The sequence below is a fragment of the Alligator mississippiensis genome, chromosome 5 (assembly GCF_030867095.1).
Source record: "Alligator mississippiensis isolate rAllMis1 chromosome 5, rAllMis1, whole genome shotgun sequence".
Classification (NCBI taxonomy): Eukaryota; Metazoa; Chordata; order Crocodylia; family Alligatoridae; genus Alligator; species Alligator mississippiensis.
In genome coordinates, this window is record NC_081828.1 from 154,991,052 (window position 1) to 155,005,894 (window position 14,843).

Sequence of the window (14,843 nt, forward strand, 5' to 3'; positions counted from 1 at the left end):
AACAACCCTGCTTCTTAGCAATCAACAGCAGAGTGTTCAAACTTTCAAAATGGGGGTTGGAAAAAAAAATCCCTATATCAGAAGATGTGTCTAGGATTGCCATGATGCCCCCCTAACGGCCATCTCAATCCTGGCTCTCCCTTGCCTTTGCTACCCAGGGTCTCACCCTGCTTTCTTACCTGCCATGTCTTGGTGCTGGAAAATGATGAATGGAGGCTGCTCTCAGAGACAGGTGAGCCTAGGTTTTCTCTCTTTCTCCTTGTCTCAGTCTCTTGCTCCCTCCAGTCCTACGTGCCTTAAGGACTAAATGTGTGGCCTCCTTCCACCCCTACAGCCGTGCCCAAGCCTTGCAGATGTTACTCTGTACACTGTTCTGTCCCCTGTAGAAGCCTCAGCCCTCTTCTCTTATCTTTAGCCTCATTTTCCTCTGGCCACTGACCTCCAGCCCTGGCCCACTGATTTGGGGTCAGCTCTCTCAGTCTCAGCCCTATCAGTTCTCTGTGCCTCTGGGCCCCTGGTCCCTGTGTTCATCTCTCACTTCGGGACCCTGGTCCCTGTTGCCTGCATCTCTCACTCTGCACCCCTGTCACTGCACTGTCTCTGATGCTTAGCCCTCTGGCCCTTGATCCTAGGACAGGCTGCTTGCCTCTCCAGCCCTTAGCCCTCTACTTAAGCTAGATTTAAGCTACATTTAAGACTCTACAGCTAGGTACAGACATTAAAAAAGCCTGAGCTGGAATTGATCTAAATAATGCTGTTTTCTATAAGCAGTGTAATTTAGATTGATAGCAAACAGAACACACGTTCGCCATTTGGTGGGGGGAGCAAATCTTAGAGCAGGTTCTGTCATTCTTAAACCAGTTTATGTGTGCCAAACTTCTGTTCTGTTATAGGTACAGACAAGTTTTATGTGCTCTCCTTCTCCTTCTCTTCTTTAGATTGGTTTCCAATCACTTATATCAGTAAAAGTGTAATGTCTATACCTAGCCTAAAAGGGAGGTGTGGATTGGGCAATGGGCACATTGTAAATTCCTCTTGCCCCACCTCCCAGACCCAATCTGCCCCCAAAAACTCTTGGTGCACTTTTATACAGACAGCTCCTTCAAAACTGAGCTCATCAACAATGCTCTGAGTGTGTACCCACTGTATACAGGTACAATAGTTTGAAGCAGCTTCACTACCAGAAGATGCCCTGACCTGCAAGCTGAATCTTCCCATTTGTACACACACATAGAAATCTACAGGCACAGAAGGCATGTGTGCACTTTTATCGGTCCAGTTCTTTTGTGTGTTATGTGCTTTTGACAGTTGTTCTTTAACATTTTTCATTTTAAAGGCAACGAGGAGGAAAAGGGCATTCCGGGGTCTCTATAAAATACCCTAGGCATGATTTAAAAAAATAAACAAATAAAAAAATACACCCTTCACCAAAAATATTTGCAAGCAATTGCTGACAATTCTAATAAAGATAGAGAGGTATTGAAATACATAAGCTTAGTGCTGGGGTAGATCCATTGGCAGTCATGCCCTTCCTTTGATTCCCATTCCACCCAAAATTTAAAGCCAGCTGCCTGGCAGCAGCAGCAATGGCAGCAGCAGAATTTCTTTTCAGGAAATGCTGAGGTCATAAATTGATTTCATGGATCATTAGAATTTATCTGATTCCTGCTAATCTCTCTTCACTCCACAACCCTCTCTCCTTTTTAATGGTTTTGATGTTCTGAAGCAGAATGCATTGCATTCAAAAGCTTGTCTAAGTCTATGCCAACTATGTAGTTTGTCCAATAAAGGACAGACCAACCAAAATCTTTGCTGCTCCCATGTTTCTAGACCACCACAGCTACAGCACCACTCCAACGCTACCCTTTCTTCTGCAATTTTCCTGTCTGTAGTTACTCCTCTTCTTATTTCACAGCCCTGCAGACTATTTCTAGTTCTAGCTAAAAACATTAACTCAAAGTGCGGAAACTTTAATTCAGATTAAAATTAACCAAGTGTGGAAATAACTGTCAAAGAAATGTTAAATTCACTGTCAAGATGCTGAAGAAGGCTAGATTTTGTTTTATGAACATCAATAAGACATGTATATTTAATTATGGAGACTACATAATATATAGTGTAGAAAATTAATGCACATTCCAATAAAGTTATATTTGTTTATGCTTTGATCTCAACCTGAATAATACAGCCCTAGGCAACTAGTATATTAGTAAAGGTTCTAGTTTCTTTTAACCAGAGAAAAATGTGTGTTGTGTTATATGTGATTATATATCACATCATTTGCACCCCCTTTTTCAAAGTCCTAGATCTGCCCATGGCTGGGTGATATGAAAGAGTGAGAACAAGATCCTATTTACTTTTGAAAAATATCTCAGCCCATGTATATATATCCTAAAGGAATATTTGTGGAGTATGAACATAAGTTCTATACATTTAAGTGTTTAAAATACACCTATTTGCATTGTAGTTCAATGGTCCACAGGTATCATGTCCACAGTCTATCTTAACATTTCTGTTTTCCATTATTTCCCATTTCTAAGTAGGTAAGTGTCTTAAAACAGTGACTATTATGTGGCATAATATGAATGCCCAGCTGAGCTTGTCTTAAGTCAAAATCGGACCCTTGAAAGTACTGCATAACAAATATGTTTCATTAATGCTTTTATTGCTGGATCCTGGAGTAAGATTTTCTTAAGTGTCTATGTGTTCGTGATAAATGAGACCGTGCCAGAACTGTTTTGTACCCTACAAATCTGATATCAAAATAAAATAAATGTGGCGCAAGTTCAATCATCTCTCTTCCCCTTATATCAAACTGAGGAAGAGGCAAAAAATGGCAGCTACCATTTTGTCTAGAAATGCATAAGCTGGTTTGTTCCATTTCTACTTGGTTATTAATTGGGGTACTTTTAAAATACAACTGTTTGTGGTATTCAGCTTTCCAGTGCAAGTAATTCTGACATCTTAAAAACAGGCATTTCACTTGATTCTCACATTCATGTCTTCTTACCTGATAACATATTATCTGTTTTTATTGAAGGAAACTTCAAAGTCATTTCATGTTTGTGCCTGTGAATCATCAGATGATCCTCTGTTGGAAAGCGCTGTCAGGCAAACATAGAGAAGGGAAGAAAAAAGCATTTAGTTCTCTAATAAACCTTTGGCAATAGATAGAATTTTAAAAAAGAACCAACCATCCAAATAACACAGAAACAGCCAAAAAGAGAGACTACTTAGCCCACTGAATAGGGGTTGGGCTGTCTTGATCTGTGGCCTTTCCCCCCAAATAAATGCCTTTATTGAAGAGGAGAGCCACCATATGATTTGCTGTTTTGGACTTCAGAATGCACTCCTTTCCCTTTTGAAAAAGGTTATGTCCCTCTCTCAGGAGCTGAACTGGAAGAAAGCACCCTGACACAGGTCTTGGGGGCATCAGGGACCGAAAGGCTAGGGTCTCAGATTCATAAGGATTTTGGACTCACCCTACTCTAGGGTTAGGGACAGAAATTACACATAAACTGGTATAAGTGATCAGAAACTGGTTCAAGTCTGTAACACAACAGAAGTTCAGTGCACATAAACCACTTTCAAAATGGCCAAGATTTAAGATGAACCTGGATGGATGTAGTAGACTTAACTGATTTAGGTTAAATCAGTTTATTGAACTTTTCTGCCCCAGATTGCCTCAAGATTCAAGTTAACTCACAGTCCCCCAGCATCCCAGGATGCTTTGCATCTCCCTGGGGAAATGCATGACATGCTCTATTACAACTGCATCTGCCTGTCATGACACAAGTGAGCTAAAATGACTTAACTTTGAAGCAAATTTAAAGATAAAGCAGTTTTGCTGCAATGCCGAATTGTGCAGTTGCACAGTAACAACTTGTGTCAGTATTCTTTGATATCAACAAAATTGTTATAGTTATGTCTCCTCTAAAAGAGCAGATAGGCAGGCACTACTATTCACTACACATTATTGCAATTCTTTGTCTAATAGGGTCATTTATAGAGTATCAAGGAAAGCTAGGATATGTCCATATGATTTTGTAAAGAGCACCATTTTAAGGTGGGAGATCTCTTGCAGAAAAACAGAAAACTGCTAGTAAAATGAAAATGACTTGGTGCTTCCAAGATGGTATTTCCCATACATATTAAGTGACTGTGCTAGTGGCTATAGCAAAATAGCTATAGTATGTTATACTCTCTATGACTATCTAGTTACATAGACACAGCAGAGTAAATAATGTAGAAAAACTGTCAAAAGAAAAAACTTTCAAAGACCTTTCCTGACTGTGAAATCCTGATTCAGTGTTTACTCATCTGGAAGAAATGCAAGCACTAGAAATTGACAATGGGAATAAATGGAATGTAGGAAAACTCTCCATGCTAATGTTGTTAGAAGAAACACAATGTAGAAATGAAATTTCCTTCATGGAATGCTGTGCTTCTGTCTTCAGTGTGAAAATCAGCAGGGTCTAAAGAATGCCTGCTGGGATTGGGGGAAAAGCCACTCCTTCAATCCAGTCTCTTATACCTTTGCTAAATGTGCCTCATTTCCGGTACATAAGATCAGCTAACTCATTCTTCTAATGTACAAACTGGTTGATGAAGGAGTCACCAAAGCCCTTAGCTAGTCTGCCGTGCTACAGCTGCCACACTATGAATTTCTGTCAATTGTTTTCCGGAGGTAGGGACTCTGGACTCTAGGGAAGGTATAACTTTCTATGTTCAGATTTAAAATTACAAATTCTGATTCAAGGGCTGATCCAAAAATCCATTACATTCAATAGAAAGTCTTTTATTGATTTATCTGGTAGACCAACCAGGCCATCAGTTACCTGCCAACATTTGAAATCAGATTTTCTACATTTCTATTCCAAGTCTTGATAAAAACATCTTAAAAAACTTAAATAATTATAGAATAGCCTGCATTTCCATCAGAGAAGCCCACAGGATTCTAAAGATACAATGGCTGAAGACTTTCAAAGAGGTACACACAAATTTTCTTCAATCACAGGGATGCCTGGGGACATTAAGTCATGTAAACAAGGTTAGATAGCAGACTTGTGTCCAAACTGGAAAAGAAGATCACTTCTAGTGAATCCTTGTTGTGTATTCTCATTACTGAGATAAACTAGCATAAACAATACAATGGATGGAGGTGTCTGCATCGTTGTAGGGATCAGTGATGCCATTGATTATCAGTCATACAGAATATTGAAATTTAAATGTAGAAGGTAAACTGACAATAAGTTATTTTTTTTTAAAGAAAAGACTGAACTTCTAATATTATAGACTAGATTGAACCCCTAGATATATGCAGCAAGATGCAACATGCATATTTTGGGTCCAAATTTGGCAATACAGTTCAGTTAAAATGGAGGGTACATAATGGAAAGATATAATATGAAGCATTAAGTATTAATATGTTAATTAAAAAATTAGGTTAGCATCTGCTACATGAAATAAAACCTAGCAGTTTTTACAAAAGAGTAAGAAAGAAAGTGAAATACTAGAAGAGCTGTATCCCTTCTGAACCAGTGGATTCTTATACCTATGTTCTCCATCACTTTTAAATTGGAGGAAAGTTCAGTCTAGTTTAAAATAAATGGATCAGGCTGGGGGGCATAAAGTGAAGCAGGGGATAGTTAGCCACTAGCTTCTAAATACCTGCCTATCTTAATTATTCAATAACAACATATTGGACAAAAGAGAAAGAGAAAAAGGAGGAGGAGGAAGAGGAGGAGGGGGCGGGGTTGGAAACCACTGTATTAACACATGTCTGATGATGATAGTGATTATGATGATGCATTATACAAGCCCATGCTTGTGCTGTGGTCTTAATTAATATTGTCACTGACTTCACTCACCTGTGAGCAGCCTGGGGCACTGCAGACAAAGGGCCTCTCCTGCTCCAAGTTCATCTTTGATTCCTCATAAATCTACACATTAAAAGGGGGAGAGAAAGGGAACCTATAAATATATACATTCTAAACTTCAAGAAATATGCAAAATACAGCATTGAATTACTTTTTAAAAAAATGTCAAATGGCAAAAGAAACAAGGAAAAAAATCATCATAATTTCAGAGTCCTAACTTGCTAGAATTCATTAAATTCCCATCTACATTCTTGTTACTCTTTCCTGAGCATATATTTACTTTGAAGGGGAAAAAAAAACCATTAGGCTGTCAAAGTAAAAATCCTGCTTTGGAAAAAAACATATGTTCAGTGTTGTTATTAAATAAGGACACATCAATTCAGAAATATATTAATAGTTTTTACCTTTCTTCAGTTCCTGCTGAACATTTTAATCAGCTTGCTTTAATTTTTAATTAAAGACCCCATGTCTTAAATAGTGAATTTTCTTTAACATATTAAGCATATACTTTATGTGAAGTCCAAAGCATTTGAGACAAATACACATCCGAGTCCTGTAAAGTTCTGTTAGATTTCATAAGATCTGCAATCTAGCAAAAGGCAGAACTGTTGTGTCCTCACATGTAATTGCAGTCCAGTATTTTAACTTTGGCCAACACCTTGAGAAAGAACTGATGGCCAATGATAAAAGAGTAAGCAGAGGGGGGCATTTGCCTTACCACATTGGAGACTGCTTTCAGAGACCAGTTATATAGCTAAATTTGAGCCAGCATTAGAGCACGTTGCTGACTAACTTGGACAAAATTTTTCTAAAAAAAAAGACATTGAAGGCTTTAAAATAAAATCTACCATTTTCTGAAATATTTTAACCTTACTCTTTCTGCAAGTAGCATCTATATGAAATGTAGAAAGCATTTTTTCAGGGGGGTTTTCACATGATGTATTATTCTTAGCAGTCTGAGTATATTCACTTTCACTGAATATATACATTCACCACATGCCATCTATGTTTATGTGGCTTACTTCAAGCTGCCTGAGCTTAGACCAGGTATGGCATGTGCACCTATTAGCCACTACCAAGAGCTGCATGGACAACCCAAAGTTACTCAGAGTGGGGAGAGGGGCTGGTGCGAACAGGCAGATTGGCAGGTCGGGGCAGAGGGCTGGCAGGTCTGTGCGGGGGGATTGCTGGGACCATGATGGGGAGTGTGTCTGGTCATGGTAGGGAGTCAGGGGACTGCAGATAGCTTGGAAGATGGGTCAAGGGAGATGGCAATAGCACAACTGCAGGGTTGGGGTGCATGTCTGGGCTTTCCCAGCCCTGAGGTTGTGCTGTGAACACCTCAGGCATCCAAGCAATTGAATCATAAAGAAGTAGGGCTAGAAGGGACCTCCATAGGTCATCTATTCCAATCCTTCCTGCCCCATGTGGTAATCAACAAAGCCCAGAAGCATGGGAAATACCCACAGTAGAACACAAATATAGCTACACCTACATCATCCCTTACCAGTGGTTGTTGAACCTCTTCTTGAACACCTCCAGTGATGGAGAGTCCACAACTTCCCTAGGCAGTCTATTCCACTGCCTCACTGTTCTAACACTAGTTTAATCCTTTCCTAGATCAGGTTAACTCTTCCTTGATCTAAGTTTGTGCACCTCCTGAGTTGCAGTAACTTGGATCAGGCATTCCATTTTTTTGTCGAAATTAACTCCTCTGAATGGCTGTGTGATTGGGCATTCAGATGGACCTGACCCTGGTTATGTCAACCTAAATGTAACTCTGTATGTACCTATTGTGTCCCTGCTTGGCCCATTATTTTCTCTTTCAGTTTGTGTGGGTCTTTCATACAACAAAAGAGAGAAAAACTTTTTGTAATAAAGAGAATGTATAAAGCCACAAAAATGGCAGAGGCCTTCTGGGGTGTTGAAATCACTGTAACCCACATTTTAAATGCCATAGTTTCAGGCTGATTGTGCATTTTTGTCAGAGACAGCTGCCCTAGGTTTATTTGTATCATTAAGTGTTCCCCATTTATACTGAACTTCCAAGAAGCTTTAGTTACTGAGAAATTGTAGGCATATGCCACAGAGAATCACTATTGGCATCCTGAACATCCCAGCCCAGACCTGTACATATAAAATTTATTCCTTATTTTTCACTGTAGAAAAAAATTTCAGATAATGGATTTCTTTTCCTTTTTCAAGAAGAATGCTGTGAGACTTAAATATGCTGGATCAACAGGTGAGAAACTTAGATTTCTTATTTGTCAGTTTATGTACTACATCAGGGTGGCTAAACTGCAGCACGAGTGGCATGCACAACCTGTGTGTGTGGCACATGGAAGATGAAAGGGGGAACAGGCAGCACAGTGGCAGAAAGAGCAGGGAGCAGAAAGCAGAGCAGGAGATTGAGCAGAAAGCAGAGCAGGAGATTGAGCAGAGGAAGGGGATTGAAGTGGCACTCAGAGAGGGTGCAGAGCTAATTTGTGCCATTCCAGCCAAAAAAGGTTGGCCCCCACTGTATTATATGATGGACAGCATCCTGAACGCTCTGCTCATGTCCTTTAACTCTGTCCCATTGTGACAATTTCTCTGAGTGAACATCTTCTAGTCAACAGAGTTTCCTGAGGACAACTGAGGTCACAGAAGAGCACTTACTGGATGACTGCCACAATTCTCCCTGCTTCCTGTGCAGGGGGAGGGAAGAGTAGAGCAATGTGTGATGCTGGAAGACCACTGGAGCATGCAGACCTTTCAGGAAATGCTTCAAAGATCTTCCTCTTTTTCCAAGGATCATTTTTGAAGTGCTGTGGTCATTTCTGGGAGTGCTTTAAAGATATGTGGAGCACTTCAAGCAACACATCTGTCCCTAGCCTCAGACCCGATTTTCATTCAGCCCTTGAGCTGCCTGTTGAAGTGGCCTATCAAATGTGATAAGTAGTACCAACTGGGGTTTTTTTTTTATGAAAAGGACAACTATGCACTAGAAATTGGGCTGATGCCACCCATTTATCTCACTGAACAGTGATCATAGACCAAAATTAAGGTTTATCTCCACGCAAATTGTAATTAAAACGGGTTGTAAATCAAACTTAAGTCAGTTTGTAAAGTCTGAAATAAGAAAATGTTTACATAAAAAGGCTTAAACCAAAATCACTAAAGGGTAATCATTGATTACAATTATGTTTGGTTATTTTAGTTCCACTTCAACAGGCTCTTTAAATTTGAACAAACATCTTAAATCATTTTTGTGCCATCCTCTCTAAAACTGAAAAGCAATTAATTGTTTGTCAGTCAGTTAAGTTTGATTTAAAAACTAACCTCTACCTAAAGTATTTGATCCTTGACTGTTGGCTTTTTTTTCTAAAGGACCTTGCATAGATAAACAAAACAAAAAACAAACAAAGAAAAAATGCATCAAGAATGAAAGGCTTTATCGGATATCTCAATTACTTCTTCAACTGAAGCACTGCCAAACACCTGTAGTACCCTCTTTCCTCATCTTCAGGGAAGAGTGGCAACTGCATTTTCAGTAGAACAATGGAGGACACTTTGTGAAAGGAAACAGAATGAAATAATTTTGATCCCAAGGGTGCAAGTGAATTAAAAATGTTACCAAAAATTCTTATTGTGTCCTCCCTAACTGAATACTCTTTTTTAAAACTAAGACTATTTTTCAGAGTTAAATTTCCAAAATAAATCCTTTAAATGTTCTTTATCAGAACTGCATAAAAACACCACATTTAGTTTCTAAGCCTCTATAATAAACATATAAATGATGTCAAAATCACACTCCACAGAGATTTTATTCAGAAGAAAAACTTTACAAACCCCCCCAGAATGTTAGTCTTTGTAAGTCTAGTAATTAGTCTTGCATATATCTTTAACATCCTCTGTAATTCAGTATGGTCTGTACAATATTATTCAGCATATCTTGGCCCCTATGTGTTACCATATAACAGATATGTTTAGGGTAAAATTATTTTAAGTACTCTTTATATTTGTATGTGTGATATCACTGTAGTTACAAATATGGTACTATTACATCTGTTTGGATAGAAGAGCAGACTGCTATTTTTGTTACTAATTAATACTAATTAATACTTTACAAATTAACTTGGACCAGATAGAAACAGGAAAACATTTTGCCTCCACAAACCCTACTGAACTCAAGAGTTGTTGGGGCATAAGCAATGCAGAGTCAGTCTCCTGATTTGTAACTTAAGAACACCACACCTCTCAGCAGCAGAATTTTTCAGCTGTGCACTTGTAAATTTATATGAAGTCCTTTTCAAAAGGTGGACATAAATTTCACATCCTCCAGTTCAGAGTACCGGCAGCCACATGGAACTAATGGCACATGATTCCAGTTGCTTGGTTCATACATTCTGCTATGATACACAGTTCAATCCATGACTCCAACTCCTTCATCAATGTGTGCAGTTGCTCCAATATGCATGAAGAAACACCCCACCCATGGCAATCAATATCTCTGCTACACCTAATAAATAAAAGTACTTGTTAACCTTTAATAGCTATGAGCTGTAATGCTCACTTTACATTTACAATGAATCTTCCACAGAGTTACATGGGATATCCACCAAATTAATGTGTACAGTGAACATCAAGTGAATCTAGTATGACTGAACAGTTAAAAAGTTACTTAAGTCTGAGTTACTGGCTTCTGTTGTTATCAACAGGTTAATTTATGGCAAATTCATAGCAGCAAACAAGATTTATAAATATAAATGAGCACTTAAAATAATATTGATATGTCAGCATCAGTTCTGATATTATTAACATGGGTATGAATGTATTATGCATCTGTAAAGGGTTTTGAATTTTAATAGAGATGTTAACAACATCTGTCAGCATTTATTGCCCTGGTGTGACCATGTAAAGAGCCTTATTGGCAGGATACATATGTGGAGAAATCTGCTACATTGTTGTAGTCTGCCATAACTCTGAAATATCACTCTAACTAGAAGCTGAGATAATCAAATTTTAAAAAAATTATAGGATACGCATGCACTGGGTTCTTCAGCCAGAGTTTTATAAGGGAAGAAATTAAGGTTGGCAGGAGGTGGTGTGGTTTTGCGTCTTTTTTCGTTTATTTTCTTTTGAAAAGGTACTTGCAAACATTTAAAAAATAATTACTAAAACTGAAGCCTACAGAGAGGAATGCAAAAACATAAACAAAACCAAGCAAAAGAGAACCATCTCATCTTTGCAACATCCTATTCTAGCATAGTTATATCATAGACTATACGACCTCTTAACAAGACTGCCCAGAACTCAATCATCACCTCTTCTACAATTAGAAAAACAGTTCAGACAATTGACACCAAGAAAGTCTGCTTCTCTCTCAACTAAGTAGTATCCTTACTGCTTTACTGGCAAAAGCATCAAGCAGGCTTGTTTCCTGTTTCAATGTTATTCTTGAAGTGAGTTGCAGTTAGAATCTGATTTTCATTGGGTTGTTATTCGCAGCTGTGTGACCTTTTTAACCCTCTTTTTAAAGTGACATTTCAGCCTTCAACCTCAAACTGTAGGTTTCAGTTATCAATCCTGTGATTAACAGTGAAAATGAATAGACTAGTTTGTGAGATACAGTACATGATATAGGTTAAGGATACAATTCTGCAATATACACAGGCAAATAGTTAGTCATGTAAGCAGTACCATTAACTTAAAACTCCTCCCCTTTCTAAGTGTCTACAAGGCAATGCCTTTTAGGCTGATGAAGAAAATGAAGACTGAGAACATTACAGTTCTGAGCAAAGGTCTTAATCCTACAAACACTTATGAGTGTAGTGTTTACTGCTGTAACAGATTGATGCTGTGGGATCTCCAAATGCAAGTAGAAAGACTACTCAGGGAAATACACACAACACTCTGTCCTAAGTCTTTGCAGAGTCATGCTTGTAATTTGTACAATATTAGAAGAGGTTAGGGTTCTTTGAACACTTTAATAAAATGAAATCAAGCATTAAAAAGAGAACCACCAGTGGAAAAATATAATCAAACAATATAGAATTGTTTAAATTGCCAACTAAAGCTATCTTCTACAGTATTAGTAACAGATCCAAACAGTGTAATTGCAAGTGATATTTAAATTATTTTTGGAAATGTAGTACATACTGGGTTAATTACTAACTTTGTTACCCATTTCTTTCTCCTGTGAATAAACTCTGGGGCCAATTTTCAGAATCATTGCAATGAAATGGAAGAAGATATTTTTCCTTCTCATGGACTGTTCAGCTGAAGTGCTTGTTTTCTAATACTAGCATCATGCTTTCCAAATGCACGTATACAGGGCTCATTATTACAGCACAGCCTGTTTGGGCTGCTGCAGCAAAGGGTCTGTCAGCATTTCCACTGGAAACCCCTATTTTCAGGATTAAGGCATTTCCAAATGTTTCTGGATGCTGGAAAGCAATACACATCTGGAATCTTCAAGCAGGCCTTAATGAGATAAGTCTCAAACCCTCCATGGTACTTAGCAGTTTTTGTGAAAAAAAAACCCTGACTGGGCCTCTGGTTTAAAAGAAAAGATTCTCATACATCTTTTTAAGCATAGAGGACTATGCTTAAAAAGTAGCTGATACATGAATAGTGTCAAAGAGCAAGTAGTGCATGTTTTCCACCTGTGGTTGGGAAGTATTCTATCTGCAGTTGAGTATGTCTTCCATGTGGCAAGAGAAGTATACTACTGGCGTTCTTCCACAGCCACCTGTGAAGTGTTTAGCCAGTTGCATACATCAGTAGGAATTCCAAATGGAACACAGGAGGATTCACATTTTGTGGGCTTTTTTAAAATACTTCAATTTTTGTCAGTCAATCAGTTCTTTAACCACTTGCCTGGGTAAAACGATGCTGAGCATGTTTTTCAGCAGTTCCAAATGCTTGCCCTTTCTGTCCAAAATCATCTGTGATGGAAAAGAAACAGGTGTTTTGTTTCTCTGACTTTGGCAACTAATAGCTAATATTAGATCTATAAGATGTCAGTCTCTTCCTTTTCTTCAGTATCCCTGTTTTTATTGCCTGGTAGAGGAAGAAGCAAGGAAGAAACCCAACAAAGAATGGAAGAGAAAGGAGGAAAGAGAGCTGCACATGCAAATTTGCAGGCCTGCAGACCTATCTGCAGTGCTGCAAACTATATGTGCCGCACATGTAGGCGTTCGCCACACTGTTAATTTGCAGAGCGGGGGGGGGGGGGGGGGGGGGTGACACTGGGAGATCCCAGTATAAAAAAAACCTGAGACACAAAAAACCAGGGTGGCATACATGGTGGCAGCATGCACCACCCAAAACTGGCACCTGGACAGCCAGAGCCATGCTCCAGCTGCTGGCCAGGCTCCACGAGTAGGGACAGACATTACACATAAATCGGTTTAAGTGATCAGAAACTGGTTTAAACCTGTAACAGGACAGATGTTCAGTGCACATAAATAGTTTGAAAATGGCTGGAACTGGTTTGAGATAAACCTGGTTGAATGTAGTATCAGACTTAACTGATTTGGGTCAAACCAGTTTATGTAATGTTTGTCCCAGACCTCTTGCTGGTTTAAGTTAAATCAGAGTCCCCCAGCATCCCAGCATACTCTCTTGGCTGGGTGGGACTCTCTGCTCCACAGCAGGGCTGGCCCTTCCCTTCTGCTCCCTGGCCAGAGCTCCAGCAGACTTGCAGGCACAGTACAGCCTGCTGGTTTCCCCATGCCCCCCTCCCCCTCACCACTGGCTGCTTAAGCAAGGATCCCTTCCTCCTCTCTGCCACAGAATGGACCATAGCCAGCATGTGATGTGCTAGCTAATGCTGTGTAAGTCTCTAGCACAGACTGCAGACACAGCTGAGTCTGCCTGGCTTCCCCCTGCCCTACTCCACCGTCACTGCTCAAGCAGAAAATCCCCCTCCTGCCCATCTCCCAGACCAGGGACCCCATCCCCAGGGGCCCTAGACATGTGGTATACTAGCTAATGGCAAGAGGTGTCTGTGTATGTATGTCTCCAATTTCACTGGGGGAGGCAGACAGAACAGTGACTGCTTAGGGCTGTTTGGAGCTAATCAACAGGTCAGCCAGTAAGCTGTTTAAGAAGTTTGAAGTAATGGAGAGAGGGCATTGTTTTGCTAATCGAGTGATAAAGACTGTTACAAGCCTCAGATGGCTTGCTTGCCTGTCAGTTTGCTGGAGACAGTATGATAAAGCAGGGAGGGAGATTGAAAAGCTCCATATCATCAACAGATGCATGCACTGTGCCCCCTCCCTTCCCCTCCCCTCCCTCTTGTCTCAGAGTGCTAGCATGGGTTTGGGGGCTGGCAACACTCCCACTCCTTGAGCACCCAGTGGGGAAAAGCCTGGGACTGTGCAGGCAGACCTGCCTAATGAGAGAGTCCTGCTGGGGCCTGTCCACGCCCCCCTCAGCTCAGCTCACTGCTGAAGACAAGGGAGGGCTGCTCTAGCACCCCCTGGCTTCTAGCCTGAGATACTGCAGGGTGCCTGAATTTCCTCAGTCCAGAGAGAATGTCTGTCCAGTTTCAAACCAGTTCAGCCTAGCCAGGTTAGACTAACCTGTAAAGATTGAATCAATTCAGGCTCAGGCTTTTTGAATGTCTGTCCCTAGCCCTTGTGCCTGGATCACTGCTGCTAGAGCCCGGGGAGGCCCCCAGTACCCCAGGTAAGGCTGCTGGGGCCAGCCCACATGCTGGCCTCAACCACCCCTACCCCACCCAGGGCAACTTGTCACACATCAGAACACTCATGCACTGGTGCACCCAGGGACAACTAGTAGAGGCACAAATATATGCTGCTGCTAGTTGTCCCCAGGGAATGCATGTTCCTGCTTATATGCAGGAATACAAAAAGTATCTAAAAGGAGGCAAAAAAGCAGGAGCATGCCATAGAAATCAGAGCAGAAGAAAAATGTGGAAGCGGTATATACCTCAGAACTCTTTACTGGAAGCAG

The 14,843-nt window shown here is 40.2% G+C and overlaps 1 protein-coding gene across 3 annotated transcripts in view; it reads right to left on the minus strand.

Moving 5' to 3' along the window:
- The window catches only part of CREB5 (cAMP responsive element binding protein 5), a 379,878-nt gene that overhangs the window by 321,720 nt on the left and 43,315 nt on the right, over window positions 1–14,843 (minus strand). For 2 of the 3 annotated variants that reach the window (XM_006276942.3, XM_019498044.2), the window contains exons 2-3: window positions 5,871–5,942; window positions 3,011–3,104 (exon numbers count right to left, since the gene is read on the minus strand). In XM_006276942.3, the coding sequence (XP_006277004.1) occupies window positions 3,011–3,104; window positions 5,871–5,924 (148 nt within the window). In that variant the 5' untranslated portion in view covers window positions 5,925–5,942. Of the gene's footprint in view, window positions 1–3,010; window positions 3,105–5,870; window positions 5,943–14,843 lie in introns of those variants that run through there. The other variant, XM_006276944.3, reaches the window with a different exon arrangement.